This window comes from Nuphar pumila, chromosome 11 (genome assembly GCF_984573655.1).
Source record: "Nuphar pumila chromosome 11, dmNupPumi1.hap1.1, whole genome shotgun sequence".
Lineage (NCBI taxonomy): Eukaryota > Viridiplantae > Streptophyta > Magnoliopsida > Nymphaeales > Nymphaeaceae > Nuphar > Nuphar pumila.
In genome coordinates, this window is record NC_143259.1 from 3,430,333 (window position 1) to 3,442,817 (window position 12,485).

The following is a 12,485-nucleotide window of genomic DNA, read 5'->3' on the forward strand; positions in this document are numbered from 1 at the left end:
TAACCTTTGCGGGGCCCACTACTGTGTGCACCTCAAGAGAACAGAAATCCATGGAAAATAATTGTTTCTGATAATAACGCTATTCAAACAAAATATATAGCATTCATATATTTTAATCAGATTTATTTTACCTGAAGCTAACGTTTCACAAAGAGAATAGTCCTGGCACCTCAAAAACAACACACACACACACAGCACGCACCAGCACAGATACAAAAACGGTAAGCAAGAAATTCATGCAACTTATGCCAAGGAAGCAATTCAATACAAGCACACAGGACGATTCTCTTGAAATTTTATTCACTGTTGAATGCTCAGCCACTCAGCCTTAGCCGTGAGAACTTGCATCAATCGTTCATGGGAACGGAAAGTTCTCAATTGAAGCTACAAATGATTCATCATCATCCCTCACTGGCAAGAACAAAGTGTGCTCAAAACTCTACAAGGGTCAGGGGCCAGCCAATCTCACATTTAAAAAAAAAAAGGAGAAAAAGAAAAAGAATTTACATCTCTGAGTCAGAGAGCCCTACAGATATTAAGGCAAGGCTGGCAAATCACACCGACCAGAGAAACCTCCAGACACCAAGGAGCAACCACCCGGTCAAGATATCTTACATGGGGAAAAAAATCAAGCAAAGGCACGAGCGAACCTGCGGCAGCAAAGAAATCTTCTTGCTGGGGCAATTGGTTCTGTTTCTGTATAAGGCTTAGTCTACCATTTCTATCAGAAGTAGACTTTTAGGACATCATTTGGCCCAAAGCTTGTGCTACAGATAGAGCACTTGCGCTGGCGGCTGTCAAGAGCTCTTTGGATGCATGGCTGGCAGAAGAGGTGGTAGCATTTTGTTATAACAACCTGAAATACCAGAGCAAGGGATAAAAATTTTGGACTTCATTGTACATGAACAGGGTGAAAAAGATAGGGTACTAAGATCAAGATTAGTGGCCTTTTTTTCTCAATTCCAAATTCTAAGATTTGTGGGTTGTGTTTTAATTTGTCACTCATCCAATGAATTGACTCCCTGATGCGGAAGAACAAAGTGTCATGCACCAACTAGATCCAAGTCAATTCACTGAGGTTAACTTTGCTTCCAAATATCTTTGAAGAAAGGAAACAAACGGACACTGATGATGAATTTACAGCTTATACAAGATATCCATCTCAGCAAAAAGGTACGAAACCGCTGCTGAGATGCCTGTATTATGAGACCATCCGGTTGCCAGTTGACTAAAAATAAATAAATAACCCAGTCACATTTGAACAGTCTAAAGACCTGCTGCACATTTCACAGAATCAAGCAACTAGGCTCAAAGACACCAGCCAAAAGACGAATTTGCAAAAACTTTGAAACAAGATCTGCATCATATTAAGTTCTGAAATCAGGGGATTTAGATTTTGATCCTTGCTCAAAAAAAGCTGGCTTGCACTTTCAGTCTTTCATGACTTGAAAGCTATGTCACACAGATAACTCCATTTTCACTCCCGTTCCCATCCCCTTATATACAAGTCATATTGGAAACATCATAAAAAGGTTGTATCCCCATATCCTCAGCCGTATCCATGTGACATCTTGAAAGCATAAATGTGACCTTTTTTCACTAATGATTATTAGGATTGATTCAAACCTTCAAAGTTCAAACAACCAAATTAAAGCATGTCTTACATAATGACGATCACCAATTACACGCATGGAACTCCCATGATGCGTCTTACTATTCCAAGAATAATAATTGATAATAATGAAGAAAACAGGCACCCAAATTAGAGAAGAGACAATTACCTCTTTCCGTCTATCATTGCAAATACTGCACTTCAGTATGGCTTCATATGCTTTAAATTCCACCCGAAGCTTTTCTAAGACTGATGACCCACTATCAGTGTGTGCACTAAGTAGATCCGCTTTCCTATCTAAAACTTCCAATTCCTCTTCGATTCTTTTCTTTTTATACCTGGCAAGATACGTTGTATATAACATCAAAAACAAGAAAACTAATTGCGCTATAATGGAGACATGGAAGAACATGATGTCATATCCACAGTAGATCACCAAAAAGTGAAAATCTGTGCAAGAGGCGTTCAGCGAAAATTCTGACACAGGCGTGGTCTTGAAGCATTAATAGAGCACATTACCTCTCATTCTCCAGTTCTACGTGAATCTCAGAAACATTATTTCTGCTTCTCTCAACCTTGGATTGACATTCGTCCAATGTTTGCCGCAGCTGATGGGATTCCCCTTGTAAATCCAGAATTCTCCTTTTGGAGTTCTCTAAGATCACTGACCTCTGACAACCATCCTCTGCAAGCTTGCCGATCTGCTCCGAGAAGAACTTTGTCTGACAAAAGAAGCATTTGCTTAATCTAAAAGCATTTGGGGCAAGTTTGCTTGGGCTTCTTGTAAATATTTAAAACAAACCTGTTCTTCAATTCGCAAAGCTTTAAGCTTGAAGAAATCGAAGGATGAATGGACTTGCTGCAGCTCCTTTTCCATTGATTGTTTATCCATGCGCAAAGCATCATGAATCTGTCTTGCCTTCAAACCTTCTAGGACCAACTGGCAGTTAAATGATACTGGGTAAGCAAACTTTGTAAGAAAATGGTATCATGTAGCCAAAACATAGAATACAATCAAGAATGAAGAAGAAACCAGCTAACTGCAATATTTGTTAGTTCTCGAGTCTCATTCAGCATAAGTTTAGGGTGCGATGGAGCCAAACATGTAGTCGTATGCATCCATTTTAAATTTAAAACTTTTAGGGGTATCAATGAAAATAAATCATTTCAATACTTCCAAGTTCCAACAATATGTAACACCTGGCTTTGAGGAATAAGAATACAAACTGTAGCTAATATCTTTGGTAACCTGGGTTAAATGAGATAGCTGCATGGTTAGTCTTCGAGGTCAGCTATGAATGGAAGAAGGCACAAGTGAGAGAAGAAACGTACCATGGAAGCTTCATTCTTTGAAAGACGGGTTGATTCCCCTTTTACAATAATCACTTGCCTAAAATGCCCCTCACAACATACGTAATACAAGAGTAAATAAAATGTAAAGTTCCGGACAGATTTGACTCTTATCTTTGACTCTAATTATACACATGTACAACATTATATTACATTTAACCTTCAACACTCCCCCTCAAACTCGAGATGGTGGAAAGATAATCATCCCAAGTTTGGTGAGATGTGCTTGATAACATTTCCTACAGCTTTCTACTCTTTTATCTAAGAAGTCAAAATACTCTCTTTTTTCTCATGATACATGGGTTGTCTCAGGTCATATTTGGGTATTTCAATACTGTGTGACATTTCTTTGCATTCATGTTGTTTAAAGGCCTATATAGGTCATGACACCAAGATCAGGTCTTACTAACCTGATATGATAAATTTGATTCATTGATAGGAAAAAATATGCAGATCCTGTTTCTTTGTCCTAAACCTCCAGTCATTTATTCTTAATGTGTGTGCATTGTCATCTGTTTTGACATTAACCACGTAGCTCCAACTTTGACGATGCTAAGAAAAACAATCCATGATGCATGGTACCACGAATATAACATACTCTCAAATGTACTATTTTGGGCTCCTCATGAACTAACTTACCACATGCACTGCAAAAGTAATGTCAAGTCTGGAGATAGTCAAGTAGACCAAGCTCACAACTAAATGTTTAGACACAGGTTGGATTCTCCGATACTTCACCATCATCGTGATGCAACTTATCGTTGGGATCTATACGAGTATTAACATGTTTACAAGCATCTGCCAATCTTGACTTGACTATCAAGTCAGTTGCATACTTGTATTGGGTTAGAAGGTAACCTCTCTTAGAAGATGCAATTTGAAATCCAAGGAAATACTTAAATTTGCCCAAGTCCATCTCAAATGCCTCGACCAACTTTCTTTTCACATTCTCAATGATGCAAGCATCATAACCTGCAATAATCATGTCATCCACATATAGATACAAAATAAAAATAGAGCAGGATCATGAAAACTTTGTCTGAATCTTAAGTCTCCACTGCTGAACTGAACTTCTCAAATCATGCCCATGGGACTTGTTTCAAACCATATAATGATCGTCTGAGTCTGCAAACTCTTCCTTATTTATCTACTACTCCTTGTGGCAACTCCATATATACCTCCTCTTCAAGATCACCATTCAGGATTGCATTCTTCACATCCAACTGCGTTAAATCCAGTGTTTTAAAACTCACCGAGTCAACTCGTTGACTCGGCTGACTCGGCTCGGCTCGCCCCTCCAGCGAGTCAACCCGGCAAGGCAAACTCGGTTTGCCAAAACTCGGCCTGACTCGGGCGAGTTTTGGGATGTTTGAAATTTGTTTTTTGAGTTTCAAATTACAGTTTCGAAATATATAAGTACATATATTTTAACAAGGGTTACCCCCAGATTTTGTATAAAAAAGAAAATAAAAATCATTTAAAGATAAAAAAGCATTTAAATCCATAGAATAAAATCGCCATGTTGTTCGAACTACTGTTCACCCTGTGTTATCAACTTATTCTAGCAAAATATTTTAAAGAAATGATTCTCACTATATATGGCGGGTCAATTGTGCCTATGGGAAGTCACATTTAGGTTTCATCATCCATTTGTTATGTGAACAAGCATTGTACATATTCAAATATTAGTAGTCTTTTTATATTTGTGCCATTAATATATTTCCTGCATAGTTTTATACATGAGAGAAAATTGCTTATTTATGTTGATATTGGGCATTCTGTAAACTTTCAATATGCACATATATCCCTGTTTTACATTTATGGATTTGTTAGAGAGGGAATTAAAACTTTTAAAACAAGCTAGCATATATGATTGGCCATTTTAGGAACCTTAGGCAGTAGCAGACTGAACTCATGGTGACCAAATCCTCTAATTCAAGTCATGAATTAGTCAAAGTGCTTGTATAGATATCAAATTCAATTATTCAAGCAAACCTCTATAGGTCTTTGCAGTTGTTTTTATATTCTTACAGACATTTGGAGACTATGTTTACTCAAAAACATGGTTTCAGACAAATTATATATTGTTTTTCTTTTAAAATCAAAAGTTAACAAAACCCGGTCCGAGTCACCGAGTTGACCCGCCGAGTCACGAGTCAATAAAGAGCAAGTCGAGTTCCGAGTCACGGGTTTTAAAACCTTGGTTAAATCCCAACCCTTAACTTCAAGAACATCTAATAAAGTCCTAATGGTGGTCATATGTGCCACTAGAGCAAAAGTCTCAATAAAATCTGTCATAATGTTGGTTGTAACCCTTGGCTACAAGTCTTGTCTTATATCTTTCAATTGCTCCATCTGCTTTTGTTTTCACCTTATACACCCACTTGCAACCAACTACATTCTTCCCTTTAAGTAAGCTTTACAAGCTCCCAATCTCGTATCCTTTCCAAAGCATTGAACTCTTCACTCATAGCTTTCAGCCACTCTGTATCTGCAGCTGCTTCTTCATATGTTTTTGGGTCATAATAAGAGTGCATCAAGGCAAGGAAGGCTTGGTGAGTAACAGAAAAAGTTTCATAAGAAACAAAATGGGTAGGAGGCACAAATGGACGAGTATTACGTGTAATGAAATAAAGTGTGTACAAATAGATGCCGCTAAGGGCTACATAATTACAAATGTGCGCACAAATGCAAAAAGCCACTTATGGACAAAAAAACGTCACCAAAGATAGCACAAGCACAAGCCATTAAAGGGCTATAACACATTAAAAGAATAAATAATTTTATTATCTCAAAATGTTTAAGAGAAGCATAGTTTATGTGGGTGACCCCCCCCCCCCACACACACACACACACATATATATATATATATATATATATATATATATATATATATATATATATACACACACAAAAGAATAGAGAGGAGTTGGGCTAGCCCCAACGGCAAGAAAACATGACCGAAATGCCCCTAATAGGCACTACCTATTACATGACAAAGAAAACAAAATAAAAAAAACTACAAAAATGAAATAGACAATTAAAGAGCAAAAAATCGATACATGAATATACATAATATCAACACGTATATACATATATAATGTATATATATACCAATAACTATACATTTTAACACCCCCTCAAACTTACGGTGATATCACCAAATGTTTGTCAAGTAGAAAGTGAAATTAAGGGGATGGAAGCGCTTTGGTGAAGAAGTCGGTCAACTGATATTTTGAGGTAACGTAAGGCAAAGTTATGGTCTTCAAAAATTCTTCATGCACACAGTGACAATCTATCTCGATGTGTTTAGATCTCTCATGAAAATATGGTTGCCAACTATATAAATTGTGTTTTTGTTATCCATCATAATTTTGAGTGTTTGTAGGTGAACTCTCGTATCTTTAAGCAATCTTCTCAATCATGTTGTAGTAGTCATAGCACGATATTCAGCTTCAAATGAAACCAAGGATATTTTTTGTTGCTTTTTACACTTCCAAGACACCGAATAAACAGCCACAAAAACCAATAGTTGAGCATTTGTCGTTATGATCTCCTCCCCTAATATGAATTTGAATAAGCAATTAGTTCCAATGGAGTGGAGGAACATAAGATCTTTAGAAGCAAAATTTTGTAAATATCTAATAATTTTCATCACAACACTCATGTATTGTGCTGAGTGTTGGAACCGACTTGCAGTATGAATTGCATGAGCTATATCAACTCAAGTGATAGTTAAGTATGTGAGCACTCAAATCATCTAACGGTACGGTGTGAGATCATCAAAAGGTGATCCATCATCTATCTTCATTTTGTGTTGATAACTTCTAAAGTGTCTACCATCTTCTCATCAATAATCCTTGACCTGTTAATAAATTAGTAGCAAACTGGGTTTGGGTTAGCAGATATTCACGAGGAGAATAAGCTACTGCAATTCCTAGAAGAAAAACTGAAGTTTTCTTTAAGATCACTTTTGATATAGTTAACTCCTTGTTTGTCTCCTCCATTAATGATCATGCCATCAATATAAAGAAGCAAAAACGACACCCACATCAGATTTCTTAACAAACATAATTGTGTCAGTATAACAAGATGTGTAGCTATGTCACAGGGATTCGGCCAGCAGGGTGCCGCACCCGCGTCGACGCGACTCGAGGCGGGTGCGGGTGCGGTACCGGGTGCGGTCAAATGATCCTGGGTGCGTTGACCGCACCCAGGATCATTTAAGTCCTTTTTTTTTTGGATTTTTTTTAAAAAAAAATTGCCCTATCACCTATGCTGCGAATTTTTTTTAAAAAAAAAAACTGTTGACAGCAGCTGACAGCAGCTGTCTGTCAGCTGTGACAGCAGCTGTCAGCTGCTATTCTTTTTTTTTAAAAGCAGCTCTGTCAGCTGGCTGACAGCAGCTGGATTCTTTTTTTAAAAAAGCAGCTCTGTCAGCTGGCTGACAGCAGCTGTCTGTCAGCTGCTGACAGCAGCTGTCTGTCAGCTGCTGACAGCAGCAGCTGACAGCTGCTCTATTTTTTTTTTTAAAAAGCAGCAGACAGCTGCTTTTAAAAAAAAAAATAGATTCGTAAGGGAGGGGAATCCCGATCCCATATATATATATATATATATATATATATATATATATATATATATATATATATATATATATATATATATATATATATATATATATATATATATATATATATATATATATATATATATATTGACATTTTTGCCCCTGCCGCACCCCCGCACCCGGGTTTTTTGGAAGTGCCGAATCCCCGCGCCCGCACCCATGTGACATAGATGTGTAGCCAAGTTTAATCGTTACATAATTGAACCTGTCATACCAAGCTTTAGGAGACTGTTTCAAACCATATAAAACTCTTCTTAAATAAAGTACATTTCCAGATGGAACCTTAAATCCAAGAGGTGCATCTATATAAACTTCCTCTTTTAGTTCATTTTTTACATCCATTTGATAAATGATCCATCCCTTAACAACAACCACAACTATGAGGGTTCTAACAAAGGGCATCCTAACTATAGGTGCAAATGTTTCATCAAAATCTATATCATACTCTTGAAAATAGCCTTTAGCCACTAATCTAGCCTTGCATCTTTCTAAGGTTTCATCACTCTTGATCTTAACTTTGTAAACTTATCTATAACTTATAGTCTTTTTTCCTTTATCTCCAAAGTTTTAGATTTCACAAGAGCCTATAATTCATCATTCATAGCACATATACATTATGGGTAATTTTTGGCTCGGTTGTATGTGATAGGTTTAAAATAGAAAAGAATTTTAGCCAAACATGCTCTATATTGAGGAAAAAATAATTCATATGACACGAATCTATGGTCTACATACTCTATCAGATCTTCTAAAGGTACTTTGTTCTTGTGGTTCTAGATTGGAGTATTTTCCTAGGGCACTAGGTTGCCTATCATTTCCTCACCTATTATATTGAATAATCTTAAGTTCAGTTCTAACCATGCCATTACTTTCACCAACCTGGATATTGAGTTGTGGTTCTTCATTAATAACATCATCAATCACACACACACTAATACTCTTAAGTAGCAATTCTAACAAAAATGAATAATCATTAGCTTTCTTAGGCATATTTTGATCAAAGAAACTTTCTTTTTCAATAAATGAGACATTCATTGAAACATAAAGTTTATCATTTTTGAAATCATAGCATCAAAATCTTTTTTGGTTTTCATCGTATCCAAGAAAAACACATGGTATAGCTCTAGGTGAAAGTTTATTATTTTTGTTTATAAGAACAAGACATTTACATCCAAAAATCCTTAATCTTGAGTAATCAGGGAAAATTTTGTAGAGTTTTTCAAAGAGAAAAATATTTTGAAGTTTGGTAGAAGGGATTCTATTGATGAGATATACAACGGTGAGAGTAGCTTCGGCCTAAAATTCTTTTAAACCATTTTTTGAAATAAGAAGAGTTCTAGTAGTTTCTATTATGTGTAAACCAACCCATTTTGTTGAGGTCTATTGGCACAAGATCTTTAATGCAAAAAACAGTTAATCTCCAAATATTCTTTGAAATCATTTAACATAAATTCTCTCACAGAGTCCGAGCGAAAGATAGATATATTAGTTTTGAATTAGTCTTTAAAAAGGTTGTGAAAAGCTTTAAAGATTCAAAAAACTTTATATTTGGGCCTAGAAAAGTAAATCCAAGTATATCTAGAATAATCATCCACAAATATCACATAATAGACATAACCACCTTTAGAGACAACAAGAGCCAAACCCTAAACATCTGAGTGTACTAATTCAAGTGGTTTGGTGGAGAAGAAATCTTTTTTCCAAATGATAGAGCTTTCATTTTACCAATAATGCAATAGATACAATAAAAGTTTTCATTATAAAAAAATTTCAAATGAGGTGCATTGGATAATTTGGATGTGTTAGGATGTCCTAGCCTTTGATGTCACAAAAATGTATTCATTAACAAAATGTGTCTTTTCGAATAATCAACTTATCCATGTAGTAAAGACCTTCCTCCCTATGGTCTTCCCCAATATGCTTTCCAGACTCAAGATGCTACACTCAACATCAGTCCGATGAGAAGGAGATACTAAAACCATGGTCTTCAATTTGTGAAATGGAAAGTAAGTTTAAATCTTGGAACAAATCTAACTTTAAGAATAGAGAAGTTAGAAAAAAATTTAAATTCTCAATTCCTTTTATGTCAAGAGAAGAACAATCGGCGGTAAAAACATAGGTTCTACTTAAATTAGTACCACAATCAGATAGCAAAGAATCATTTGGGGTCATGTAAAAGGAGGTTCTGAAATCCAAGAGCCAAGAAACCTTACCAGGAGGTGACGAGGTAGAAACTGTGTCACCCATAATGGAAGATGACGAGTTTTTGAGAAGCAGTTGTAGAGCTTGCACCAATTAGGACAATGTCATGGTTCCAATGAATTTGGAATCTTCATTGGTTCCATTTGTATCTTCTTGGGAAGCTTCTACCGATATCACCTTCTTCTCATCCCTTCATTTGAACTTTGGGCAATAGGGCTTGATGTGCACTGGTTGTCCACAACTGTGGCAAATGATCTTCTTTCTATCATCATCATTATGTGGCCTCCCGAAATGAGGCTTGGTGAAGTGAGAAGGCTTGTACTCATTTTTGTGGGCTTCGGGACTAGAAACGACTAAGACATTATCTTTGGTCTCCTTGGATTCGGACATGGTTTTCAATCTTGCCTCTTCCATGCATACTTCGGCCAAATTTTCTTGCGATGGATGATAGTGACCTGCACTTTTATACTTTGTCCTAATACCCTTCATGAATTGAAATAATTGTTCTTCAAGGATTTGATTTTTCCTTTGAAGAGCGTCATTAAGAGTCTCCCAAATAAGCTCCAACTTGACCATTTGATCCCAAGGTCTTTTAAGAGTACCATAGTACTCTAAAGGATTTATCTCATTGCTTGCAATTATGGATGCAGTGTCACAAGTCCCATTTATATGCGAAATCCTTTTGAGTGTAAGTGTGTTTAATGAAAACTCATGTTTCATCGACTCTATCAAATTCGAGGATGTTGGCACATGGTTCTTCGTTCATACTTCCCATGAGAGAAAAAATCTTGGCATGACCAACCTCCCATTCTTCATGAGCTTTCTTGTAGTCCAATAGAGCCTTTTTTCTTTCACTTCCTTTGATGTACCATCTTCCCCCACCACGGATTTTGTGAGAATAGGTCAAAGTTCTAGTGTGGAGCCATCAACATATTGTCATGCCAAAATACTTTGCCAACTAGGATTCTCTTAACCATTGTGGTGCACATGTTGTAGTTCCTTTCATCAAACTTGATGAGAACCATGTAGAAAGGAAGAAGCAACATATTGCCATAAGTCAAACAACAAGAATTATCTTCGCCATCGTGGCCCACATGTTGTAGTTCCTTCCATCAAACTTGATGGGAACAACCGTAACAACTTCATTGTCGGCCATGTAGAAAGGAAGAAGAGATGAAAGAGGTGAAGGAAAAGAGGAAGATAATGAGGTGGATGACGAATGGTTGAACTTTGCAAAGCAACAATCTCACGAACCACCAACACACGATCCATGATCACATGAATCCACAATCTCAAAAGCTCAATGCTCAAAAAACATGTAATGAAATAAGAGTGCACAAATAGATGTCACTAAGGGATACACAATTACAAATGTGTGCACAAATACAAGAAGCCATTTGTGGGCAAAAAACAAGGTCACCAAAGATAGCACAAGCACACGCCACTAAAGGGCTATAACACATAAATAAATAATTTTATTATCTCAAAATGCTTAAGAGAATAATAGTTTATGTGGGAAAAAGCCCACATATATATACAAAAGAATAGAGTGAGGGAGCTCAACTAGCCGTTGGGGCTAGCCCAATGGCGATAAAACATGACCAAAGTGCCCCTAATAGGCACAAACTATTACATGAAAAAAATAAAAAAAAATAAAAGTACGAAAATGAAATACATAATAAAAGAGCAAAAAAATAAATACATAGAAACCTAATATATATTTACAAATAACTATACATTTTACACTACAACGTACCTGGGGTGAAGGAGGATCCTAAACTGCTTGATTAGGATCAGCAAGAGAAGTATTTGAACTTGGTTGAGGAGAATCCTCCACCTCTTTGATATGTTGATCATAAAATGGTGTAGGTTCAAATCCCAAGTGTTCTCCTACTATAGATTGCAAGCTATGTCACATGGGTGCGGGTGCGGGGATTCGACACTTCAAAAGAACCTGGGTGCGGCAGGGGCAAAAATGTAAAATATATATATATAAGGGGGGTCCAGGGGTTCCCCCCGGAACGGGCAGGGGTCCAAGGGGGGCCGCCCCTGGCGGGGGGTTATAGGGGGCAGCGCCCCTCCCCCCCCAAGATTTTTTTTAAATTCCGCAGCCCATTTCATAGGGCAAAATTTTTTTTAAAAAAAAATCCAAAAAAAATGGACCAAAATGACCCTGGGTGCGGTCAACGCACCCGGTGCCGCACCCGCACCCTGCTAGCCGAATCCCTGTTACATAGATTACAAGTCTATTTTCCTTCTCTATAGCAGAATTTTCAGGAAAGGGGATCAACAACAACTACGCCTTCATCCCAAAACAATTGGGGTCGGCGATATGAACCAACAAAGAAAATCATTCTGGGTCTTCCACATGAATCCTTCTCCTCCATTCATTTCTATCCAATGCCATGTCCGCGGTGAGGTTCAAAGCATTCATATCCTTTCCTATCACCTCCATCCATGTCTTCCTAGGCCTACCCCGACCTCTTTTAACTAATATATTTTCCCATTTCTCCATCCTTCTAACTGGAGCATCATTAGGCCTTCGTCGAATATGTCCAAACCACCGTAAACGATTCTCTCTCATCTTATTTTCAATGGGTGCAACGCCTACCTTCATACGTATCTCCTCGTTCTGAATCTTATCTTTTATTGTATTTCCACACATCCATCTCAGCATATGCATCTCAGCTACAC

General features: G+C 37.2%; 1 protein-coding gene across 3 annotated transcripts in view; it reads right to left on the minus strand.

Annotated features, from left to right (window-relative positions):
* Positions 1–261: 261 nt before the first annotated feature.
* LOC149821655 (E3 ubiquitin-protein ligase BRE1-like 1) overlaps positions 262–12,485 on the minus strand; it is a 41,223-nt gene continuing 28,999 nt past the window's right edge. For 2 of the 3 annotated variants that reach the window (XM_089980862.1, XM_089980864.1), the window contains 3 exons: positions 2,415–2,552; positions 2,132–2,334; positions 1,595–1,950 (listed from right to left, as the gene is read on the minus strand). In XM_089980862.1, coding sequence (XP_089836988.1) covers positions 1,629–1,950; positions 2,132–2,334; positions 2,415–2,552 — 663 coding nt within the window. In that variant the 3' untranslated portion in view covers positions 1,595–1,628. Of the gene's footprint in view, positions 857–1,594; positions 1,951–2,131; positions 2,335–2,414; positions 2,553–12,485 lie in introns of those variants that run through there. The other variant, XM_089980863.1, reaches the window with a different exon arrangement.